At 35.5% G+C, this 26,409-nt stretch overlaps 1 protein-coding gene across 4 annotated transcripts in view; it reads left to right on the top strand.

Annotated features, from left to right (window-relative positions):
- ATF7IP (activating transcription factor 7 interacting protein) overlaps positions 1 to 26,409 on the top strand; it is a 118,224-nt gene that overhangs the window by 40,508 nt on the left and 51,307 nt on the right. For 3 of the 4 annotated variants that reach the window (XR_452335.2, XM_007196039.2, XM_007196041.2), the window contains exons 2-4: positions 9,780 to 11,329; positions 18,486 to 18,569; positions 26,119 to 26,264. Coding sequence is in view for 3 of the 4 variants with exons in the window: in XM_007196039.2 (XP_007196101.2) it covers positions 9,787 to 11,329; positions 18,486 to 18,569; positions 26,119 to 26,264 (1,773 nt within the window). In the remaining variant the exon portion in view is untranslated. Of the gene's footprint in view, positions 1 to 1,741; positions 1,841 to 9,779; positions 11,330 to 18,485; positions 18,570 to 26,118; positions 26,265 to 26,409 lie in introns of those variants that run through there. The other variant, XM_057556678.1, reaches the window with a different exon arrangement.

Here is a 26,409-nt window from a genome sequence, read left to right as displayed (position 1 = left end):
TTTTCTATGTACAGGATTTTATCATCTGCAAGTTGAGGTAGTTTCACTTTTTTGTTTTCAAGGTGCATGACCTTTATTTCGTTTTCTTGCCTAATTGTCCTGGCTAGAACCTCTAGTCAGTGCCAAATAGAAGTGCTAAGAGCAGACATTTTGTCTTGTTTTTTGATCTTAGGGTGAAAGCTTTCTGTCTTTCACTATCAAGTATGATGTTAGCTGTGAGTTTTTCTTAGATGCTTTGTATCAGATTGAGGAAACCCTCTCTGGTTTGTTGAGTGAGTTCTGTTGTTATTTGCTTGGATGACTTAATGAAAAGTTACTTTTAAAAAGATACTTGAATGTTTAAGAACCTCTTGGTAATACTGTTGGAGCTAATATATGAACCTGTCTGCAGGGTGGTGAAATTGAGTGTGTACTGTCAGAACTCATTTACTGTGTGGATGGGCCTTAGCAATTATATTAAATGACTCTTCCATTTTCAAAGAGATAGAGAAGAAAATTGTGGTAAATACAGTATAGTTTATCGCTTAGCATTTTGAATGCTAGAACACTCCCTGGTTGCAAAATTTAAAGGATGAAATGCATAAGAAAGGTTCATATGCAATGAAGACAACTCCATGCTGAAATTGGGTGTCTGTTGACCTTACTAAGTTAATTATTATCTGTGTAATGGAATGAATGATAGCAGCATGGTTATTGATGTATTAATTCAGATGTAAAGTTGAATTTGTATAACCTGTCACTTAAATAAATGGGAAAAGAATATGCCTTGGTTTAGGGCCTGACATATAATTACCCCTTGATAAATGTCAGTTCCTTTTATCCCTTTAAGGTGTGTTGTTTCATTAATGAACAGGGGAATTTATAATATAGAAAAAGTATAAGGTATGCCTGGGAATAATAAACATCAAGTTCAAGATTATGCTTATCTTTGTGTTAAGGAGTTGGGGATGGGGAAGGAGGAGCATGCTATCTGGTAGTGTTATACAGAGGGCTTTGTTTTTAATTTATCTGGATAATGGGTACACATACGTTCATTATATCAGACTTTATATCTTGCATGTTCACTGTATTTCATAATGAGAAATTAATTATAAAAGAGCATCAGTATAGCTAGACATTAGTAAAATAATACAAAATTTAAGCTAGAATCAAACTTAGCAACCATCTGGTCTAACCTCAGTTTTACAGTTGAGCGACGTGAAATCTAGAGAGTTTCGGTGATTTATCCTATGACAACTGTTATGGTAATGCTGGAACATGGAGTAGATTCAGTTTTGTTAGTTTAGAAATCTTTGTTGTGCTAAGATTTTATAATTATGTATTTTTGAGGTGTGGTAGATTATATAGTTCACTGCTATTCTTGTTCTGGTAAGATTATATATCCCTGCTTTTTGCCATGTGACATGAAATCTTTCCCCATGAGAGCTTTTTTCTTCTCTACCCTCTTAATGTCTAACTTGGCTTTAGCCAATGGAATGTGAGTGAAAGTAGTGTGTACTATGTCTAAGAAAAAGCTTTAAAACCATTGTGTACTGTATGGTTCTGTCATTGTGGATTTTTTCTCTGCCACAAGACCTGGAATTGCAGGGGGTGGGGGAACAGTTGCTGCTCCTTCAGCCTATGACTTAGAATGAAGAAGAATCTTAGTTATTAGCCAATAAAAATTTCTTTTTCATACTGCATTATCACCTAGTGAAAGCTGACTGACACAGAAAGTAAGCTCTCCGTTCTTTCTCCTTAGGTTGGGTCAATAAGAAAAGTAAGAGCTGTTTCCTGGCATTTGAAGGATTTACATCTTTCAACTTGTCCTAAATCATTCTGAGTGTTTTAATTCACCCAGGTAAAGTGTGAAAAATTTTGGACAAGTGGTTCTTAAATTCCTGAGGAAATAAAATACATGGCCTTCTGTAACTTTACTCATTGCTGGTGGAATTTGGTGAGTGGGATAAGCTAGTGGGTAGGGCTCTGATGGATAACTGGCTAATTTTCTAAGGGGGTGTAATTTGGTAAGTGTGTTCTAAAATTGCATTTGTTGGATCAGGTCAATTAATTTGACTTTGCCTGTATAACAGAATGATCCCCAGAATGCACTTGGAGAAGTGATTTTAAGGTATCTTGCATTTTTTCATGTAGACTACCTTAGAATTTCTCAAAAGATCAATATCAGTGAATGCAACAAGTTAGACTGTAGTGACCATTCTGGTTTAATGTGCATAACCAATATTGATTTGCTCCTGCTTTGTCCAAGGAATTGTTGGTAAAGCAAACTCCCTGTTTCCTAGGGGATATTCCATTACATATTTTTATATCATTAGCTTGATGACAGGCAGAAGGGGTTATTTGTTGTGTCAAATATTATGAACATTCAATACTTTACTGAATTTGTGAGTATTAGGTAAGGAACAGATTTCACCAATTAATGTTTTTTAAAGTGTGGTAGGAATAGCCATTGACAGTGTTTTTATGCATGTGAGAGAAGAACCATAGCATAGTAGAAATGAAGAATTGTGAACTCTAAGGGACTCTGGATCCTCAAGTAAATATTGCCAGTGCTTTGTGAGTGGCTGGGAGAGAGAAGTTTGGAAACAAGATGAAAATCTTTGCGGGAATTTTAACAAAAGTAGTGATTTTGTTTTACTACAGTTTTAGAAAAATAATTATTGACAGAGATGACAAGATATCCAGTATTTAAGAGAAAAATTTAGCAAGTCTGTATACTAAATTTGAACAGATAAGTATCAAGAGGATGAATCACTGCACTAGCAGTTTCACCAGTCTTCATTAATGGGCAGTAAACAGTACGCAGATTATTAACATTTACTGTGGAACACACTGATTATTCTTTATGGTTTTATTTCCAGGACAATTGCAGAATTCTCAAGTAAAATTTAGGAGTGCAAAGTAAAATCACACAGTTCTCAACTGACAATGGGATTCTTAAAGAACTCAGTAGCAGAGCCTCTAGAGGCTAGGAATCCTCAGCATAAAGTGATTATTTACGAGTAAGCCATTATTAGTCAAGCCTATTGACTAATATTTATTTAAGCCATTTAACAGAAACTCAGATCTGAATAAAAATTATTTTCAGCATCCCATTATTCAGAATAATGTTATACTAATGTCAGTTAACAGCATGAATTTAATTGGAGTAACTGTGTCAAAGAAGTGTCAAGTCCACTTAAATAGCTTTGCTTAACATTTTGCAAATTTTTGCTAAAGTTTTATTTTTAAATATACTTCATCAAGTATCCATACTTTGAATTAACATAGTGTTTTATGTGTGTGTGCGCGTTTTGACCCAACAGTCCTGGTACTTAACTATTGTTTTGTTAGTTAAGGCAGTTCTTGGAAAGCAGTAGTATATAGATCCTTGTTTATTTACTCTGAAAAACCCGACCATAGACCTGTTATTGAAGCAAAGAATCTGGGGGTATATTACGAATATGTGTCAATTTCATCATTCACCTTTAATTTCACACCGTTTGGATTCTTGGTAGAGCACTTGCCCTCATCTGCTTCCCTTGTTGCCGGGCAAGGTACGTGTTGCTGATGTCTGATTGGTTTAGGCAACTACGGCTTTGAGCCAATCAGACAGTGAATTTCAGTTCTCTCACAGGACTGAAGCATTCAAGCAGCTGCTGATTTATTTTTCCTATGGGGAGATTATATAAACTAAGAGTATGGCTGCAGCAAGCTCCCTCTTGGGTGTATTTGAAAAATTACAGGGTTTATCTGTAATTGAAGGAGAAAAAAAATGAGGTTTATTTAAAAAACTTGTTTATAAAATTTTATAGGTAGTAAATTTGAGGAAAAAAATTCTGATGACAGATTTCCTATTTTTATTTTATAATTTTACATTTAAAGGACTGTAGAATGATGTAATATAGGAAAAATTTCCCTTCAATTTACATGAGTATTTACTATGTAATATACACATTTGCTTTATTTCTTCAACAGGGGAGAGCTCATAACCTTTTTGTAACCTGCTGCCAAGGGCAGTTAAGGAGAAAAGAATGTAGTAATTGTACTTACAACACTTAATACAGGTTATCAAGAATCACATTTTAATTTCATTAGATGAATCAAACTAAATAAGTGCAGTAGACAACAAAACACTTTATAATGCTATCCATAGTAAACCTTTGGGTCCAGAACACAATTAATTTTTGGAATTGGAAATCTGTAACAATAGAGGTAGGTGGGTATGAAAATAATCTTGTTAGTTGTTTGGATTTAAGGTTTTGCTGCATTTTTAGTATAAATGTTTTATAAACATTAAGGACTATGGAATTTTAAAAAGAAATTTACATTTGAATTTTGCAGATTCTAACCCATTGTGTAGAAAAGTATGTTCTTGTTATGCATTGTCCATGTTTGACTCATTCCCCAGGTAGGGAATGGATTTATATTTCTGGAAACATTCTTTAAATGAAAATAAATAAGATTTATACCTTTTATCTTATTTTAATTTATTTATATGGTATATTTAATGTATATTTATGGACTTAGAATTTTATGCAATTATGTTCTAGATTACTTTTATCAGACAAAGAACCTCACTGAAGTGTTGTGAATCCAGGTTTTAACTATGTTTTTCTGACCTTATTGTCTGTCTCCTGTTGCTGGGCAGGAATCAGAATGCTGGCTACTGATTGGCTGAGCTTGTGACCAGCTCTTGAATAGCCACTTAAATTCTTGAGCTTTTTGAGCAGGCAGATTGTAGGCTAAGACATTGCAGCTTTTGGTAATACTTCCCTTTGTTGTTTCATAGCTTAATCTCTTTGCTAGAAAGAAGAGTGTAAAGGAGTGGGTGGAGGGGGATGAAGCAGAGAAGAAAATAATGGTTTCACTTAAGAAGAGGCTCATTGGGCTTTACTTAAAAATAATTTACACAAATTTCAAAAAAAAATTCCAAGCCATAGAGACTTATTTGCAGGTAACACACCCTTCTTGGTTATTTAAATATAAATTCCTTTAGTAAAGGTGAAATCCTTGTTAATGCTGTAGAAAAAGATTTTTTTTTTTATAGTGATAGTATTTCCCTAGAGTTCTTGAATCTGAATATATAGAGTAAGGACCCAAAAACACTTTTTTCTTACTGTCTTCCTCATGAAAAAATGTTTTCAGGAGAAAGTAGTTCATCACGTTTTACACATTCACTGCTAGATATGGCAGACATTTTCTGCTGTAAAATATAAATGCTTTTTCCTGTGAAAATAAATTACAGTCTTGTGAGAGCTTCATGATTCTAGTGTTGCCACCTAAAAAAGTAGTATTTCTTTTGTCAAATAGTTTTGTGAATGGCGTCTCAGTTCCAGATGATAGTATTTAAAATGATCTTTAGAAATGTTTTGTCCTGGTAATACAGTCATGGAGGCTTGTTTTCAGGTAAACACACCCTTCTCTAATGTGTGTCTTTCTTAAACATACATTGCTCATGCAAAATAGATTTTTAAAAACTTAACTGTTGATTGGTTTGCATAGATATGGCTGAACTAGTTTGAACTGGTTGTTCATGCTACTTCCTTATTGCTTTGTCTGTTATTCATTATACTTAGAACCCATAAAAAATCTTGTAAATGGCTGTAGTGTGCACCCTTGTGGGTATAGATGGTAGTTATTCTGTAATTCTTTGTATAGGTAGTCCTTTAGTGTAGAATTGAATGGCAGTTTTGTTGATAAAACCAGCTTGCTTTGATAACATTTATTTTTATTAAATGTTACTTGGTGGTGGCAATTAACATTGAATGTGATGTTTGCATGTTGCATTTTCTAATTCATATACAACATCCCAGAAGTATTTAAGAGAAATTTGTTTCAGATTCTCTAGTTTATGCCTAAAACCATTCTGAATATACATAGACAATTATGATAATAACATATATTGAGTGCTTACTACCTTCTAGGTGCTTAATGTATAGAATCTCATTTAGTCATTATTACAACCTCTGTGTCAGGTACTGATATTCCCTTTTTAAGGTGGCTGAAACTAAACATTGAAATGCTAGGTAACTTGCCCTCTGTCACATAGTATATCGGAGAGCTAGAATTCAAATCCATGTTTCTGTTTGCAGAGTTCATGTTCTTAATGGGATTACTAAAAATTATGAAAATATACTTTTTTTTAAAAAAGAGGAAAGTTTGCTTTTAATGCAACTGGCAATAACTGCCACTTATGCATAGTAGTTGAGAAATGTGGCTGTTATGAAGTCAAAGTCCAAAAGAATTGCAGTTCAGTGTTTGAAAATATTTAAAGGGTAACCATATGCCTTGTACTGTAAATTTAATCCTTTTGTATGTTTGGAGTCAGCAAGGAAAAGTGACTACAAAATTTGCATTGTATCTTTGCAGAAAATTTTTCAGTTAGTGTGAGTTTCGAATGGATGGTAGGTGGGAAAAATTTTGAAGTTTAAATTTTAGCTGCAGTTAATAACCCTTAAAATAGTGCCTATGATAATTTTGCATTGACGTTTCTTCTCAATTTTAAGGTAATTTCTGTAAATAGTTTCACTCAGCTCCATAATTTAAATTAAAAACCTAGAAAGACCAAGAAATATAAGTAATTCGCTTAAAGTAAGAGAATGAATGCCGATTTTATACCACAGTCTAGAAGTACTGTGACAAAATGGTTGGTTCTCAGGCTTTATTGGCCTCCAGCAAATAGGCTGGGCCATAGTTTTATGCCTTTCAGCTAGAGGAACAGTGGAACACCAAGAACACACCTGTAATTGAACAAGTTGGGTTTATTATTTGTTGCAGTGAGAGAGAATGTTCACCATGGGGAAACAGCGAGGCATATCCGTAGGAGGATGTTAGAAAAAAACCTGGTAAAGGATTCAGTTATAGTATAGTTGGGTTTTGGTGGGGGGGGGGGTGGTTTGAGGCAGTAGAGCCTTACTCTGTATTAGGTGCTGTCAGAAAGCAGGGGCAATTCTATGCTTGTGTATCTCAGTAACTGTTATCTATAGGGAGGACAAACTACAGCGAGGATAAAGCTGCAATTGATAAAAAAGTGTAGCTATAACTTATTTAGTCAGAGAGGGAGATGTTTAGTATTTTACGGGATGCTGGGTTGCACAGTGACCTTGTCTAATTTGAATGGTGAGGTCGTTTTATGTCCAACATGATTTAGCTATAAGCATCAAATCAGTTTATAACAACACTGAGCTTTGAGCCTTAGGTAAGTTCCCAGACTTCCGAGGCTGCTTTTTTCCCTTCTCCAACCAAAGCAACTATATCCTAGCATCATTCCTACTGGTAATGGTGATGTTAAGTGAATATCCAATGTAAAATTAATATTCTTGATTCCGTATATCTTAGTCCTTTAAGGACGTTTGTTTTATTCCACTATAGACTGGCAACATTGTCTTTCTCTAGGACCAAATCTTTTGTTTGCCTTACTGCACTGACCAGATGTTAGCACAGAAACAATGATAGAGAATATCCTTCTTAGTTCTGATCTTATTTTACCATTAAGTATGATATCTGCAGCTTTCTTTGTAGATAATCTTTATTAGATTTGAGTTGTTTCCTTCTGTTAGATTTCTTTTTTTTAATTTTTTTTTTTTAAATTTATTTATTTTTGGCTGCATTGGGTCTCCGTTGCTGTACGAGGGCTTCTCATTGCGGTGGCTTCTCATCGCCGTGGCCTCTCCCGCTGCAGAGCACGGGCCCTAGGTGCGCGGGCCCCGTTACTCCGCGGCATGTGGGATCTTCCCAGACCAGGGTTCGCACCCGTGTCCCCTGCACTGGCAGGCAGACTCTTCACCACTGCGCCACCAGGGAAGTCCCCTTCTGTTAGATTTCTGAGAGTTTAATTATGAGTCAGTGTTGAATTTTGTCAAATGAATGAATGTTCTGTGTCTGTTGAGATAATCTGTTGTTTATTTTCATCCTCTATTCTTTTTATGTGGTAAATCACACTGCTTGAAAAAAATTTTTTTTCTTAAATAACAGAAATGTATTGTCTTACGTTTCTGGAAGTTAGAAGTCTGAAATCAAGGTGTTGACAGGGCCATGCCCCCACTGAGGAAACCAAGGAAGGGTCTGTTCCACACCTTTCTCCCAGCTGTATTTTTCATGCAGCGTTCTCCCGTGTGTGTGTGTGTGTGTGTGTGTGTGTGTGTCTGTGTCCAGATTTTCCCCTTTTTATACGGCCACTGATCATACAGAATTAGGGCCCACCCTAAAGACCTTATTTTAACTTGATTATCTCTGCAAAGACCCTATTCAAATAAGGTCACAATTTGAGGAATTAGGGCTTAGGGCTGTAATGTATTTTTATCAAGTGGACATCTTGGTTGGGCCTAAAATAAAGCTATAATGCTTCGTGACTCACTCATAAATCTACATTGCTTGATTTTTTAATATGAAATTGACCTTGTATTTTTTTAATGAGCTTCACATGGTCATAGTGAACCTTTTAAACCTTTTAAAGAAACATACTTTTAAATAACTCACAGATGAAAGAAGAAATCACAATGGAAATTAGAAAATATTTTAATAGAACAACAATGAAAAATATGACACATTAAAATGTAAGATGCAGCTAAACCAGTGCTTAGAGGGAAATTTATAGCTTTATATGCATACACTTACAAAAAAAGGGAAAGATTAAAAATTAATGATTAATGTTTAGCATGTTGAGGAACTGCCAGACTGTTTTCCCAAAGCAGTTGCACCATTTTACAATCCCATTGCCATTGCAGGAGAGTTTAAATTTGCCCACATTCTTGCCAACATTCATTATTTTCTTTGATATAGCCATCCTGGTGTGTGTGAGCTGTTATCTCATTTTGTTTTGATTTGCATTTCTCTGGTGACTAAATGATGTTGAGCATCTTTTCATGTTTCTTGCTTATTGGCTATTGGTGTATCTTTTAGAGAAAAGTCTGTTCAAGTCCTTTGCCCATTTTTAAATTGGTTTTTTTGTTGTTATTTTTCAACTGCAACAATATTTTATATTCTGTATTTTCCAGATGCAAGTCTCTTACCAGATACATTACTTGCAAATATATGGTAAATACAGTTGACCCTTGAAAAATGTGGGGGTTAAGGGGGGGCCGACCCTCCGCACAGTTGAAAATCCTTGTATAACTTTATAGTTGTCCCTTCGCATCCACAGATTAAACCAACTGTGGTTCAGGTAGTACTGTGGTATGTATTTATTGAAAAAATTCCAAGTTTAAGAGGACCCATGAAGTTCAAACCTCTGTTGTTCAAGGGTCGACTGTATTTCCTTCTGTTGTGTCTTTTCACTGTCTTGATAGTAACCTCTTATTAATGTGTTTACAGTTGTTAATTTAGATATTCATGGTTGCAAATGTAATCTTTCCTTATGTTCCTTAATTCTCCCTTCTTTTTTTCCCCTTATCTCTATACCTCTCTCCCATTCCCCTACTGCTTTCATTCTCTTAATACTTTTATATTTCCTTTGACAGCTACTTTTTTATTTCATGTATTTTTTTTAATGCTATCTCCTCCGGACACTGTGAATCCATTAGCTTACTGAGAATGAAAACTAGAAATTAGTCACTTTTTTCCTAATACTGCCTAGTACTTGATCTCCTGTGAACTGTATCTATTATCAATTTTATATTATATAAATTCAATAAATATGAAAATTAACACACAGCAAGGATCATTATGCTTTCTATATGTAATTATTTCAAAATTACATAAAGGGCTGCTTGCTTAGAAGATCAGTTTGCAGTAAGTCTGTAATTAGGTGGCTTCGGTTTCAATTGTTAAACTCTATCTTTCTCTTTCTCTTTTTAAAGATTCAAAATGGATAGTATAGAAGAACCTCAGAAAAAAGTCTTTAAGGCTCGAAAAACAATGCGAGTGAGTGATCGTCAACAACTTGAAGCAGTGTACAAGGTCAGAGAAGAACTGTTGAAAACTGATGTCAAGCTATTAAATGGCAACCATGAAAATGGAGACTTGGACCCAACCTCACCTTTGGAAAATATGGATTATATTAATGACAAGGAAGAGGTGAATGGCATTGAAGAGCTTTGTTTTGACCCTGAAAAAAGTAAATCAGAATGGAAAGAAACACCCTCTACCTTAAATGTTAATGTAAAAAACAAGCAGGATGATGATTTAAAGTGTGAACCTTTGTCTCCTAATAATATAACTCCTGAACTAGCCTCTAAACTGACTGCTGAACCATCTTCTGGTGATACAGCCTCTGGTGCGCTAGCTGCTAGAGGTCTGGTATCTGGAGATTCTGCCTCTGGAGACTTGGCTTCTGAAGCAGTAACCTCTGGTGATCCCACCTCTGGTGATCCTGCTTCTGTTGATCCTGTCTCTGGTGATCTTGCCTCTGATGAACTGGTCTCCAGTGAAATGGTCTCCAGTGAACCGGTCTCCAGTGAGCCAGTCTCTGATGAACTGGTCTCCAAGGAACCAGTTCCTGGTGAACCGGTCCCTGGTGAATCGGTCTCCACTGAACTGGCCTCCAGTGATTCAGCATCTGATGCTCCAGCCTCTGGTGATCATGCTTTTGAATCACTAGCCTCTGATGATCCAGGCTCTGGTCATCTGCCTTCTGGTGATCCAGCTTCTGGTGATTCAGCCTCTGGTGATCCAGCCTCTGATGAATCAACTTCTGATGAACCAACTTCTGAGTCAGTCTTTAATCCCACTGTTGAACCAAGTTCTGTACCAGTTTGTGAACCAGTTCCTGAAACTGATAGTACAGAGCCTAGTAGCAATAAAGGTGATGATTTTCTTGAAAAAAGTGGAGATGATGAAAAGTTAGATCAAATTTTCCCATTTGATGAGAAAAATAAAGCTGATAGTAATGTTGATGTTGATGCAGAAGCTCTAGAAACAGATGATACAATTATTTGTTCAGAGATGTCTCCTGAAAAGAAGGTAGAAGAAGATGCTATCACAGAATCTGCTCTTGGAGAGGAAGCTATATCTAGCAGTATTGAGATTGACCAAAGTGAAAAGACTGAAGAAGAAAATTCTGCAGACCTTGCAGAAACCATTAGTGAAAATGTTATAAAAGATGACAAAAATGAGAATGTCTTAGAAAATACAGATTCTATGGAGACAGATGAAATCATTCCTATTTTGGAAAAGCTTGCACCTGCTGAAGATGAACTTACTTGCTTTTCTAAAGCTTCTCTCCTTCCAATTGATGAGACAAATCCAGATTTGGAAGAAAAGATGGAAGGTTCTTTTGGTTCACCATCTAAACAAGAAAGTAGTGAGAGTTTGCCAAAAGAAGCCTTTTTGGTCCTCTCTGATGAAGAGGATATTTCGGGTGAAAAGGATGAGTCTGAAGTTGTATCACAAAATGAGACATGCTCTCCAGGTTAGCATATTATTTAAATTCTAAAGATTTTGATTAGCTTTGATAAACTGCTTAGTAAAACATTCTCTTAAAGTTTAAATTTCTTTTAGTTACAGAGAAAGTTGAGAATGATGGTGACTAGAATGATCTCTTAACTTCATAGGTTCTTAACTTCACAGAATTTAGAATTACAGAGAACCACTCTGAGAGCAGCATTGTGTGAAGTGCTGAGAAGGGAGATAAAATAAGTAGAAAATTTTGCACTTGCCCGTAAGGGACTTATAGACTGGGAATAGAGATAAGATGGGCCAGTATAACACCATGATATAACAATTTCCAGTACATAATTGATCAAAATCCTAGCAATTGTTCATGCTATCGCTTAGCAACCAAATAACTTTGAATCTAAAAGCCTACTAGTTTATTTGCTTCAAGTGTAACAAATTCCATTTTACAATTAATTTTCCAGTTGAAATCTGATTCTTTTAATATTCTTTGTCCAAGGAATGGCACCACCATTGCTGGAAGCCAAGAACCTAGAGGTCTAATTATATGTTTGATAAAGACTTTATCCAGTTGCTTCCTAAGCCTTCTTGATTCTACCTAACGTATTCCCCTCATTTTCTGAATGATCTCTCAATAACTTAAATCTCTTTTCTTTGATTGTGTTCCTCTCTTTCATTAGATCACTATTATTGGGTTGGCCAAAAAGTTAGTTTGGTTAGTGAATACACTGTTCAATAAAATTATTGGTGAAAATGAAAAATGTGTCCTTTATTTTTACTTAGAACTGAACAAACTTTTTGGCCAACCCAATACTTTTAGGGTAATTTCAAACTCCTTATATAAAAGCTATATAAATTTCATGATTTGGTCAATGCCTGTCTCTTCCATCTCTTTTATTATTACTAGAGAAAAAAGAGCGAATGAGAAAAATCCTACTTTGCTTTCATGGTCAAACTCAAACATCATTCCTATGTGAAACTTTCTCAGTTACTTTCAGACTGGTGTGAATACCTTTATGTTCCCATCGTGTCACATTCTCTTAGCCTTAGAGCCCTGTGAGTGGAATGACCTTGTAATAAGAAACACAACATCTGGTTTTTAGTTTGTTCAAAGAAAAAAAGCCTAGAAGACACAGAGGATTCCCTGCCCCCCCCCAATATATCAGACCCACTTTTGGAGATAGAAACTTTTTCTTATTAAAAAATATCTTCATTTCCAAGGAGCATTCATTCATTTATTAAACCTGTATATATAGAAAGGCCAAGCTCTTCTTGGCTTGGGGATTTAAAGATAAAGTTTATTACTTGCCCTGAGGATTCTGACAAGAATTAAATTGCAAGCCATTAAATACATGGTTGTGAATACAGTAGTAATGTTAAATTGGTATGCTGGGAGTTTAGAGGAGAGTAACTTTATGAGAATATAGATGTATTCAGGGAAGCACTTTCCTTTCACTCTCTGTGTAACATAGGGTTTTAATGAAGATAATCCCTTTTAATTGCAGCTCCATACTACTTGCTCAGGCCAGAAATCTTGGAGCCATTCTTATTTTTTTCATTCATAGTCCATATCCAATCTGTCAGGAAATCCTGTTGGTGCTACTTTCAGAATAGATCTAGAATATAGTCTCTTCATACCATCTTCACTGCTATCACCCCTGCTTTGAGCCATCATAATCAGGCCAAAATAATGCTTGGGTCACAGTTAGTGATCAGTAAATGTTTGTAGAATTAATTAATTGGTAATATAAGAGAAGAGTGTTATGGAGGACCTTGCTTACAATGCTAAAACATACTAACACCGGGGAACCATTGAATGATTTCAAGCAGAGAAGAATGACACGATGAAATTTACATTTTGGAAAGGTAATAAATAACAATGTTTAAGGAGAACTTCACTGATTTTTCAGTAAGACTATAGAGAGTAATATTGGGGTAAGTCCTTAAAAAAATCTTTTGGTAGTGTGTATAAGAAAGTCATAGCAAATTGAAGCTTAATTATTTAATGAGTTTATACATTTTACCTTTATGTCAGAATCTTGGAGATTGGAGACCATCCCTCCCACCCAGTGCTGTTAAATGCAGAAAGATGAATATTAAGCCATCCCTATTGTATACTTTGAAAATTCAGAGTTCGGTTTATTTTTGGTTACTTTTAGACTTTTATTTGATTGTATGCTGTTAGAGTAGGTTTAGTGATAGATTTAATTTCTTAGCTGGTAACTGAACTTTCATTTTCTGTCCCCTGACCCAAAGGAGATTTTGTGTATTGTAAGTTGAAGTATGGTTTCTTCATTGGTTCTTAAACTGTTCTCTGTTCTGTTTATATGGTAGTAGAATCTGTTACATGTCATATTTGCTGTTGTTCATCTGCTGAGGTATTACTTTCTTCAGATTCTTTATTCTTAACTAATTTTTAATGTTTTCAGAACACAGGATTATAAGTCTGGCTTTTCCCTCTGAGTACTAATATTTATGTGCTGTACTAGTAGGAAAACATAAACCTCTATTATTTCAGACACTTTAGCAAATTTGTTTTAAATATAGCAGTTATGATGGATATGAGCAGCAGCAAAAAATAATGAAAGATATTTGAAAACAAATAGAAAAGCTATTTCAGGTTTACAAAGATAGATGAAAGACCTAAAAAACTATTGCAGATATTCCTTAGTAGGCCTGAGGACACTGTCATATTGTTGCTTAATACTGTATAATACCTGATACTCATTAAGTGTTTAAAATCATAGTCTGTTTAAGAAGTCTAGGAAAATAAAGGTTTCTCTTTGGGAACATTCAAACAACACCAGAGGAGGTACACGTATTAGTTATACCTTCCATGTATTCTCCATACCATATACTCTCCTCTACTACTGTTCCAACTTTCCTCTCTTTCAGTGCCATTCTTCAAGTTATGTTAACAAAGCTAGCACAGTTTCATCTCCTCCTGTTTACTCTTTAACTTAATTGAGTTGTGATTTCCACGTTCCCAGCCTCTTTCCTAATTGTTCTCAGTGGAGTGACATTGATGCTCATGTTGTTAAATCCAGGGGCATCCTTTATTTGTCTTTATTCTCTCATATTTAGATGACCTGTTAATAACAATTCCTCCCTCTTGAGATTCTCCTTAGCTTTCAAGCTACTGCATTCTCTATTTTCTTCCCTTTGGCCCTTCTCATTTTGTTTCTTATGTAGAAATGAGAGGGAGAGCTCTTTTCTACTTGGCTTTTAAAATTTTTCAAACATTGTTTTTTCTTAATATTTTTGAGGAGAAAAATGTTTCAGAGTAAATAAGATTTTACCCTAAGCTCTGACATACTTTCCTTCCAAATATTATTTCATATTTTAAAAATATCTGGTTGTTTTTCCCTTTTCATTGGATCCTTAAGATAAATTAGATGAACATAAATGCTAATGAGGATAATTGCATGGGAATAGAATTTAAGGTTTCTGTCTCATTTTGCTTTAGGTTAATAGTGGTAGAATTGCCATGGTTTAGATAATTAAAATTTATTGATATTTTGTTTTCACTATTTAATGTGTTCAGCTAAAATTCTTTATTATCTCAGCCCATTTATATTCAACTGTGTCTTACATACTTGGATTTTCTTTATGGAATCTTGTATTCCTGTACATTGTTGTAGAAGTTGCAGATTTTTCTTTTCAGAGTTGAGGGAGATCAAAGATGAAGCAAGTTTTGGAAAGGGGAGTGTGGGAGGAAGATCAGTTTCAAATGACGATTGTTGCCTGAGTTAGATATATGTCTGGATTTTAGAGCAGAGGCTTGGACTGTCTAGAAAAAATTAGGGGTAGATACCATTATAGACATTAGTCAAAGTTGAGTGATGAGGTGAAATCACCTCAGAGTGAGTGTAACTCAGTGAGAGGAGATCCGAGAACTGAGGTCTTTGGCAGTCCTGTATTTAGAGGTTGAAGATATGAGGAAGAACCAGCAAAGGAGACCAAGAAAAAACTTCAGCTAGAAAGAAAATTAGGAGATTTTGTCAAGAAGTCAAGTAAAGAATGTTTTGAGGAGGAAGGAGTAACTCTATTTGTGTATCAAATGCAGCTGTTTGTTCAGTTAAGATGGAAGAGAAATATTTAATGACCCGGAGATCATTTATGACCTTGACAGGGGGCAGTGCAGTTGAAAGCCTAGTTGATAATTGAGTTTCAGAGAGAAGGGGAGGAGAAGAATTGGAGATAATAAAATGTAACTTACCCCCCAATTTTGCTTTAAAAGGGAGTACAAAAACTTACTGTGGAAGATACTATTTAGAGATTTGTATTAGTTAAATAAAGCTTTAAAAAATTTTCTGGAAAAGTCACATTGCCAGTAATGCCACATTTTTCTGATTCCTCTTGTGAGACTGAGAATCTTACATTTGTATTCCTTATCTATAAATTGCTTGTTCCTCTTCTTTGCCCATTTTTTCTGATGGATATATTGTCTTCAGTTAGTCTGTAGGAGTTTTTTGTTTTAAGTATTCTCAGAGAGCCATTAATCTAAGACAGGGGATTGGCAAACTGTGACCTATAGGCCTTAACTGTTTTTGGTCAATAAAGGTTTGTTGGAACATAGCCACATCTGTTTGTTTACATATTACAAATTGTTTATCATCAATTCCCACCATAAGGACAGAATTGAGTAGTTGTGTCAAAGACCATAGAGCCCACAAGATCGAAAATACTTCGTTTTGGCCATTTACAGAAAATGTTTGCCAACCCCTGATCCAGGGCAACGGTTTCGTCCGTATTTTCTTGGCATAAAGTTCTATGTAATTCTGAAAATGGGAAACTAACCCCTAATGTAAATTCTGTCTTCTGAACCTCTACAATACAGTTTTTCCACCTTCATTTAATGAATTTTATTAAAGATAACAGTCATTAGAAAGATATTAAATATCTACTTTGTCTCAGCTCTTCCCCAAAGTTCTAAGGGTTACCAAAATTACAAGGTTTGGTACATGCTCTTAAGGAGCTTACTGTCTAGGCTGGTTGAAAGGAAAGAATACCACAGATAGAACTGTTTGTGAATGTATGCCAATATATGAGGCTACACTCAAGATGGGAGGAATTATAGCAGAAACTGTGAATGAAGACAGATTCTAAAAAAGGCAGTCTTAACCCAAGTATTTGGATGAGTTTTAGGAGTCCCAGAAACTACTTGAAATTATACATAACACTGTGTACATGAGCCTCTGATTATTACTCTGAGTTGATGGAGGTTCACTTAGATTCTCTACAGGCTTTGTGAACAACAACAACAAAAAAATTAAAGAAATATAGGGCCTTACTCCCTTCTGTAGACTCTGTTAGTACCATTTTTTTAAATCCCAACTTCTTTATTATATAAAACTTGAGCCTAAATTTTAATTCTGTTTGTCTGTTTCAAACTCCTAATGAGTGTTTTAAGTATTGAGAATCCAGTCATATCTTCTAAACATACCTGGAAAATGGGAATTTGATGATAAGAGGAGTTGTTTGAATAAAATGAAGGAATTGCGAGCTAAGCTTGACATATCTGTGGGAGGAGAGGGAGCTAACATGCATAAAAGAGGCAGACCAAACCAGGCCAGTTTGCTTTGCTGTTTTCTGATCTGGCTTGAAGTAACCCTAATTGGAGCCAGGGCTAATTTTGTTCTTTGGGTGGAAGGATGGTTTGCTAAATAAAGACTAAGTAAACCTTCATCTTAAGCAACCCAATTACTCTGTGTTTCTGGAAACTAGGAAACTATAGGAGTCACCATCCTGAGTATTAAAGGCAGGAAAACTTGGAAAAGTATATATAGGAAAAAATGCTATGTAATGAGTGTGCGGTCTACAGGGAAGCAAAACAAACTTTCATTTCATTGAACTGGGGTTGAGGGATGAGATCTTAAAAAAATTTCTTAATGAGCATAGGGTGGTAATTGGAAAGTTAATTTTTTAATATTCATTTATGTTAAAGTTTAAAAATAGTCTCAATAATCTTTATATGTACTGTGTAAACGTCCTTTTGTATTACTATGTTCACGTTTTACAGCTTTATTGTTTATCTTAGTGTGAAAAACATTGTAATAGGTTCATCAATGATCCTAGTCTCTGCCTATTTTCACCTAAAAATTCTTTTAAGTTTTTTTAACCTTGACTTCTACCATCAGGGCTGTTGAAATTAAAACCCTGGTGTTTGGAGCAGAGATGCCATATTAAAATCTTTATATAGTTCTATATACCCATGATTGTTTATTTAATTGTGGTTGTAGAATATGATGAAATACGGCATGCTTTATTGAAGCTGCAAGGGAACCACTTGCAAGGATGTAAGGGGGAAAAATAGAAACCCAAACATGTTAGTGACTTGTTCTTCTCCCCTAAATGATTAAGTTAGTTGAGGAGCTATAGATTGATTGACCAAAGGCCATTTCTGGTGCCTGTGGAATTTTATTTGTTGTAACAATGCAATTGTATGGCTATTTTTAGCAATATTTTTTGGTAGCACTCTTTAGTTGTTAGATTTTATGTGCCTTTTGTGAAAATTACTTAACCTTTCTGAACGTTACTTTCCTCATCTATATATATGATGGCAAAAATACTGTTTATAGTGTAGGATTTTTTTGGGGATATGAACTAATATATGTCAAGCACCGAGCTAAGTTGGTTGTTGGCACTGGTATCAAAGTAGGTATTACTTTTAAGTAAAACTTTTATTATCTTTAGGATAGCTTTTCCCTATCCGTAACCGTTAAAATAACCTAATGATTCAACCTGTCTGGTCAAAATATTAGGTGTTCTGAGTTCGCCAGTAATTTATAATTTTTTTTGTAATTGCCACAACTACTGTTTTAGTTTTAATAATTGAATGTAAAGGAGTCTGAATGCTTTATAGTAGTTGTTTTCACATTTTATTAATCTGTTGATGACAGTAAATTACTAAGATTCTTTGTTTTAAAATCTATATTATTTAATTTTTTTCCATGTTAAGAGTTTATTATGAACTTGCAGGAACATTTAAAACTAGACTTGTCCACTTATTTCCACCAGTTCATGCTCCCTTTTTATTCCCAATATTTTACATTTTGAGGCTCTGATTTCCTAAAATATTATCAACTGGATAATTACACCAAAAGTATAAATTATAATGAACTGTTACAAATTCTGATGGAAGAAAATTTCCTTTTCTATTTTTGTTACAGAAGAAGTAGAAAATAATGAAAAGGACAGCAAACCTGAGGAAGAAGAGCAAGTAATACATGAAGATGAAAGACCTTCTGAGAAAAGTAAGCATGTACAAACAAACCTGAAATAGTTTTAAAAATTGTTTCTGCTTTTAAGGCTGTGGAAAATACTTTTCTGTCCATGAGATGCTTGTAAAATTTTTCAGTTTAAGTAAGCCACAGTTAAATCGTTTTGTTGATGGCTAACCCAAGGATCTTTGAAAGTATTAATTATTTCATGTACTTTATTGTTTTATTTATTTATTCTTTCCATTGCTCCATAGAAAGATTTAAGCTTACTGTTTAGTAAGGTGCTATCTGAATGTCTTGAGAGAAATTGTTTTAGATTTGCTTTTAGAGCATTGGACCACAGGAATTTTGTCTGGGATGATACAGGCAAATGGAAGTATGTGTCTCAATCTACTTAAAGTTCTTAAGCTGTATGAGAAGGGGAAACGATGTTACTGAATGTCATTAGGTTGGGTTCTGTAACTCTCCCTGTCATACTGCTCTCCATCTGTGACTATGTAAGTTATTATTTTTTTAAGCTTTCAATAATACTACTACTTAATAATAATAAAAGCAACTGTGTTGATAACACTTACCTATGTACCAGACACAGTTCTAAATTTTTTACATCTTCTTTTTTTTAACTTTTTATTTTATATTGGAGTATTTATTAACAATGTCGTGGTAGTTTCAGGTGTACAGCAAAGTGATTCAGTTATACATATACACGTATCAATTCTTTTTCAAATTTTTTTCCCATTTAGATTGTTACATAATATTGAGCAGAGTTCCCTGTGTTATACAGTAGGTCCCTGTTGGCTATCCATTTTAATTATAGCAGTGTGTACATGTCAATCCCACACTCCCTAACTATCCCTTTCCTCCACGCTTCCCCCACCCCCCAGTAACAGTAAGTTCATTCTCTAAGAATGTGAGTCTGTTTCTGTTTTGTAAATAAGTTCATTTGTGTCATTTCTTTTTAGATTATGCATATAAGAGATATCGTATGATATTTCTCTTTCTCTGTGTGACTTACTTCACTCAGTATGACCATCTCTAGGTCCACCCATGTTGCTGCAAACGGCATTATTTCATTCTTTTTAATGGCTGAGTAATATTCCATTGTATATATGTACCACAGCTTAATTATCCATTCCTCTGTCGATGGAAATTTAGGTTCCTTCCATATCTTGACTATTGTAAACAGTGCTGCAGTGAACATTGGGGTACATGTATCCTTTTGGACTATGTTTTTCTCCAGATATATGCCCAGGAGTGGGATTGCAGGATCATATGGTAGCCCTATTTTTCGTTTTCTAAGGCACCTTCATACTGTTCTCCATAGTGGCTGTACCAGTTTACATTCCCACCAACAGTGTAACAGAGTTCCCTTCTCTCCACACCCTCTCCAGCATTTGTTGTTTGTGGATTTTTTTGGTGATAGCCATTTTGACTGGTGTGAGGTGATGTCTCATTGTAGTTTTGATTTACATTTCTCTAATAATTAGCAATGTTGAACATCTTTTCATGTGCTTCTTGGCCATCTGTATGTCTTCTTTGGAGAAATGTCTATTTAGGTCTTCTGCCCATTTTTTGATTGGGTTGTTTGTTTTGATGACATTAAGCCACATGAGCTGTTTGTATATTTTGGAGACTAATCTCTTGTCAGTCACATCATTTGCAAATATTTTCTCCCCTTCTGTGGCTTGTCTTTTCATTGTGTTTATGGTTTCCTTTGCTGTGCAAAAGCTTTTGAGTTTAATTAGGTCCCATTTGTTTATTTTTGGTTTTATTTCCATTACTCTGGGAGGCAGATTGAAAAAGATATTGCTATGATTTATGTCAGAGTGTTCTGCCTATGTTCTCCTCTAGGAGTTTTATAGTGTCTGGTCTCACATTTAGGTCTTTAATCCATTTTGAGCTTATTTTTGTGTATGGTGTTAAAGAATGTTCTAATTTCATTTTTTTACATGCAGCTGTCCAGTTTTCCCAGCACTTGAAGAGACTGTCTTTCCTCTGTTGTATAGTCTTACCTCCTTTGTCATAGATTAATTGACCATAGGTGTGTGGGTTTATTTCTGGTCTTTCTATCCTGTTCCATTGATCTATATTTCTATTTTTGTGCCAGTACCATACTGTTTTGATGACTATAGCTTTGTAGTGTAGTCTGAAGTCAGGAAGCCTGATTCCTCCAGCTCTGTTTTTCTTTCTCAAGATTGCTTTGGCTATTGGGGTCTTTTGGGTCTCCATACAAATTTTAAGATTTTTTTGTTCTAGTTCTGTGAAAAATGTCATTGGTAATTTGATAGGGATTGCACTGAATCTCTAGATTGCCTTGGGTACTATACTCGTTTTGACAATATTGACTCTTCCAATCCAAGAACATGGTATATCTTCCCATCTGTTTGTGTCGTCTTCGATTTCTTTCATCAGTGTCTTACAGTTTTTGGAGTACAGGTCTTTTGTCTCCTTTGATAGGTTTATTCCTAGATATTTTATTCTTTTTGATGTGATGGTAAGTGGGATTGTTTCTTGAATTTCTCTTTCTGATCTTTTGTTGTTAGTGTATAGAAATGCAACGTATTTCTGTGTATTAATTCTGTAACCTGCAACTTTACCAAATTCATTGATGAGTTCTAATAGTTTTCTGGTGGCATCTTTGGGATTTTCTATGTATAGTGTCATCTGCAAACAGTGGCAGTTTAACTTCTTCTTTTCCAATTTGGATTCCTTTTATTTCTTTTTCTTCTCTGATTGCTGTGGCTAGGACTTCCAAAACTATGTTGAATAAAAGTGGTGAGAGTGGACATCCTTGTCTTGTTCCTGATCTTAGAGGAAATACTTTTAGCTTTTCACCGTTGGGTAAGATGTTAGCTGTAGGTTTGTCGTATATGGCCTTTATTATGTTGAGGTTTATTCCCTCTATGCCCACTTTCTGGAGAGTTTTTATCATAAATTGGTGTTGAATTTTGTCAAAAGCTTTTTCTGCATCTACTGAGATGATCATATGGTTTTTATTCTTCAGTTTGTTGATGTGGTGTATCACACTGATTGATTTGCAAATATTGAAAAATCCTTGCATCCTTGGATAAACCCCACTTGATCGTGATGTATGGTCCTTTTAATGTGTTGTTGGGTTCTGATTGCTAGTATTTGGTTTAGGATTTTTGCATCTATATTCATCAGTGATATTGACCTGTAATTTTCTTTTCTTGTGGTATCTTTGTCTGGTTTTGGTATCAGGGTGATGGTGGCCTCATAGAATGAGTTTGGGAGTTCTCTTTGCTCTGCAATTTTTTTGGAACATTTTCAGAAGGATAGCAGTTAGCTCTTCTCTAAATGTTTGATAGAATTCAACTGTGAAGCCATCAGTTCCTGGACTTTTGTTTGTTGGGAGTTTTTAAATCACAGTTTCAGTTTCAGTGCTTGTGATTGGCCTGTTCATATTTTCTGTTTCTTCCTGGTTCAGTCTTGGGAGACTGTACCTTTCTAAGAATTTGTCCATTTCTTCCAGGTTGTCCATTTTATTGGCATACAGTTGCTTGTAGTAGTCTCTTATGATCCTTTGTATTCCTGTGGTGTCAGTTGTAACTTCTCCTTTTTCATTTCTAATTTTATTAATTTGAGTGATCTCTCTTTTTTTCTTAATGAGTCTGGCTAAAGGTTTATCAATTTTGTTTATCTTTTCAAAGAACCAGCTTTTAGTTTCATTTATCTTTGCTTGTCTCTATTTCATTTATTTCTGCTCTGATCATTATGATTTCTTTTCTTCTACTAACTTTAGGTTTTGTTTGTTCTTTGTCTGGTTGCTTTAGGTGTAGGGTTAGGTTGTTTATTTGAGATTTCTCTTGTTTCCTGAGGTAAGATTGTATTTCTTTAAACCTCCCTCTTAGAAATGCCTTTGTCATATTCCACAGGTTTTGGGTCATTGTGCCTTCATTTTCATTTGTCTCTAGGTACTTCTTGATTTCCTCTCTGATTTCTTCAGTGATCCAGTGGTTGTTTAGTAGCATATTGTTTAGCCTCCACACATTTGTATTCTTTACAGTTTTTTTCTTGTAGTTTGTTTCTAATCTCATAGCATTGTCATCAAAAAAGATGCTTGATATGATTTCAATTTTCTTAAATTTACCGAGGCTCCCTTTGTGGCCCAGCGTGTGGTCAATCCTGGAGAATGTTCCGTGTGCACTTGAGAAGAATGTGTATTCTGCTGCTTTTGGTTGGAAAGCTCTATAAATATCAGTTAAGTCCATCTGGTCTAATGTGTCATGTAACGCCTGTGTTTCCTTATTGATTTTCTGCCCGGATGTTCTGTCCATTGATGAAACTGAGTTGTTAAAGTTCCCCAGTATTATTGTGCTACTGTTGATTTCTCCCTTTATGGCTGTTAGTATTTGCCTTATATATCGAGGTGCTCCTATGTTGGGTGCATATGTATGTACAATTGGTATGTCTTCTTAGATTGATCCCTTGATCGTTATGTAGTGTCCTTCTTTGTCTCTTATAACAGTCTTTGTTTTAAAGTTTGTTTTGTCTGAAATGAGTATTGCTACTCCAGCGTTCTTTTGATTTCTATTTGCATGGAATGCCTTCTTCCATCCTCTTACTTTCAGTCTGTATGTGTCCCTAGGTCTGAAGTGGGTCTCTTGTAGACAGCATATATACAGGTCTTGTTTTTGTATCCATTCAGCCAGTCTGTGTCTTTTGGTTGGACCATTTAATCCATTTACATTTAAGGTAATTCTCAATATGTGTGTTCCTATTACCATTTTCTTAATTGTTTTGGGTTTGTTTTTGTAGGTCCTTTTTCTTCCCTTCCTCTTTTGTTCTCTTCTCTTGTGGTTTGATGACCATCCATTGTGTTGTGTCTGGGTTGCTTTTTCTTTTTTGAGTGCGTACCTATTGTAGTTTTTAGGTTTGCTGTTCCCATGAGGTTTTGATATAGCAGTCTATATATGTAGAAGGTTGTTTTATGTTGCTGGTCTCTTTCCCACCTAGAGGAGTTCTCTTAGCTTTTGCTTTTCTGTAAAGCTTTTGATTTCTCTGTCAAATCTGAATGAGAGCCTTGCTGGGTAGAGTGTTCTTGATTGTAGATTCTTCCCTTTCATCACTTTAAATATATCGTGCCACTCACTTCTGGCCTGCAGAGTTTGTGCTGAGAAATCAGCTGATAACCTTATGGGAGTTCCCTTGTATGTTATTTGTTGTTTTTCCCTTGTTACTTTTAATATTATTCCTTTGTCTTTAATTTTTTCCAATTCGATTACTATGTGTCTTGGTGTGTTCCTCTTTGGGTTTATCCTGCCTTGGACTCTATGTGCTTCTTGGACTTGGGTGACTGCTTACCATGTTAGGGGGAGTTTTCAATTATAATCTCTTCAAATATTTTCTCAGGTCCTTTCTGTCTCTCTTCTTCTCCTGGAATCCCTATAATGAGAATGTTGGTGTGTTTAATGTTGTCCTAGAGGTCTCTTAGATTGTTTTCATTTCTCTTTATTCTTTTTTCTTTATTCTGTTCCATGGCAGTGATTTCCACCATTCTGTCTTCCAGGTTACGTGTCTGTTCTTCTGCCTCAGTTATTCTGCTGTTGATTCCTTCTAGTGTATTTTTCATTTCAGTTATTGTATTGTTCATCTCTGTTTGTTTCTTCTTTAGTTCTTATAGGCCTTTGTTAAACATTTCTTGCATCTTCTTGATCCTTGCCTCCATTCTCTTCCTGAAGTCCTTGATCATCTTCACTATCATTATTCTGAATTCTTTTTCCAGAAGGTTGCCTATCTCCACTTCAGTTAGTTGTTTTTCTGGGGGTTTATCCTTTTCCTTCATCTGGGACATAATCCTCTGCCATTTCATTTCATATACCTTTGTGTGATTGTGGTTTTCATTCCACAGGCTGCAGGATTGTAGTTCTTCTTGCTTCTGCTGTCTGCCCTCTGGTGGATGAGGCTATCTAAGAGGCTTGTGCAAGCTTCCTGATGGGAGGGGCTGGTGGTGGGTAGGGCTGGGTTGTGTCTCTCTGGTGGGCAGAGTTCAGTAAAACTTTAATCTGCTTGTCTGCTGATGGGTGGGGCTGTGTTCCTTTCCTGTTGGTTGTTTGGCCTGAGATGACCCAGCACTGGAGCCTACAGGCAGTTTGGTGGGGCTAATGGTGCCTCTGGGAGGGCTCATGCCAATGAGTGCTTCCCAAAACTGCTGTTGCCAGTGTCTTTGTCCCTGCAGTGAGCCACTGCCGCTCCCCACCTCTGCAGGAGACCCTCCAGTGCTAGCAGGCAGGTCTGGCCCAGTCTCCTATGGGATCACTGCTCTTTTCTCTTTGGTCCTGATGTGCACAAGACCCTCTGTGTGCCCTCCAAGAGTGGAGTTTCTGGTTCCCCCAGTCCTGTGGAGGTCCTGCAATTAAATCCCGCTGGCCCTCAAAGCCAGACCCTCTGGGGCCTCCTCTTCCCGTTGCCAGACCCTCAGGCTGGGAAGCTTGACACGGGGCTCAGAACTTTCACTCCAGTGGGAGAACTGTGGTATGGTTGTTCTCCAGTGTGTGGGTTGCCCACCCGGTGGGTATGGGACTTGATTCTATCACGATTGTGCCCCTCCTAACGTCTCGCCATGGCTTCCCCTTTGTCTTTGGATGTAGGGTATCTTTTTTTGGTAGGTTCAAGTGTTTCTTTGTCGATGGTTGCTCTGCAGTTAGTTGTGAGTCCAGTGTTCTTGTAAGAAGGGATGAGTGTACCTCCTTCTACTCTGCCATCTTGACCTAATCTCTCCGTGACTACGTAAGTTATGATACAAGGGAAATCGTAGAATAGAATTGGATTTTAATAATAGGCTCATAGATAGTGTGGAGATTTTAATATTTTGATATTTCCCTGTTTCTATATTGAAAAAGAAACCAGATAAAATATGTTATGATCTCATGAGTGTTACCAGTATTTGAAACAGAAATTTTCTAAGTGAAGGTCTTTGAATGTCTGTTCTTTACCAAATTTACCTTTATAATGACATTAATTTGATTATTTTTATATATTTGAAATTTATTAGGATATGTTAAGAATAACTAATACTATTTTCCTAAGGCTGGTGATTAAGGAAGAATTTTTCCTAAACTTACTGAGGAAGAAAATTTACTGAGGATGAAGAATTAAATAATTAAAACTATGCACAGTTAGTAGAAGCATGTGATGTGAGAATAAATACTGAGAAATCTGTGACTTGTGAATGAATACTGTATTTTGTCAGAGAATTCATATACACTAGAGAATTTAGTGAAAGGAATGAATTTGCGATGCTTTCTTCTCATCCCATATTGTTAGTTGGGCTTCCATCTTAATACGAAGATTTCAAGGAAAAAATGTTCTTTGTTCATGTTGTTTGTACATTTACTTATTTAGCATTTGGAGGTTCTTATTTAGCATATTGAAAATCATTTCAAGTTTAAGGTAAAAGCTATCTATTTACTTTTCTGATCACAAGAACAATTCATAAAATAATTTATTGAGAGTGCTATTTTGATAGCTAGAAATAATATTTTCCTGAGGATGGAGAAGAGGCATTAAGGTCTATCTATAATAAAAACACCTGACTGGTCATTATGCTTTTTCTTCTCAGGTGAATTTTTTAGAAGAAAACGTTCTAAGTCAGAAGACATGGACAATGTACAGTCCAAACGCCGTCGATATATGGAAGAAGAATATGAGGCAGAGTTTCAAGTAAAGATTACAGCCAAAGGAGATATAAACCAGAAACTACAAAAGGTGTAGAGATTATAAGTTAAAAGCATATTAAACAAAAAACACCACCATCTTTATTCTTCTAGATTTTTGACATTACTCTGTATTTTACTGAAATATTCAGCTTTTTCATAGAAAGAACTTGAAGAAATTGGTTAAGCTTATTACC

Source organism: Balaenoptera acutorostrata, chromosome 11 (assembly GCF_949987535.1).
Source record: "Balaenoptera acutorostrata chromosome 11, mBalAcu1.1, whole genome shotgun sequence".
In the NCBI taxonomy this organism is placed as follows: domain Eukaryota; kingdom Metazoa; phylum Chordata; class Mammalia; order Artiodactyla; family Balaenopteridae; genus Balaenoptera; species Balaenoptera acutorostrata.
This window is presented reverse-complemented; position numbering and strand designations above follow the sequence as displayed.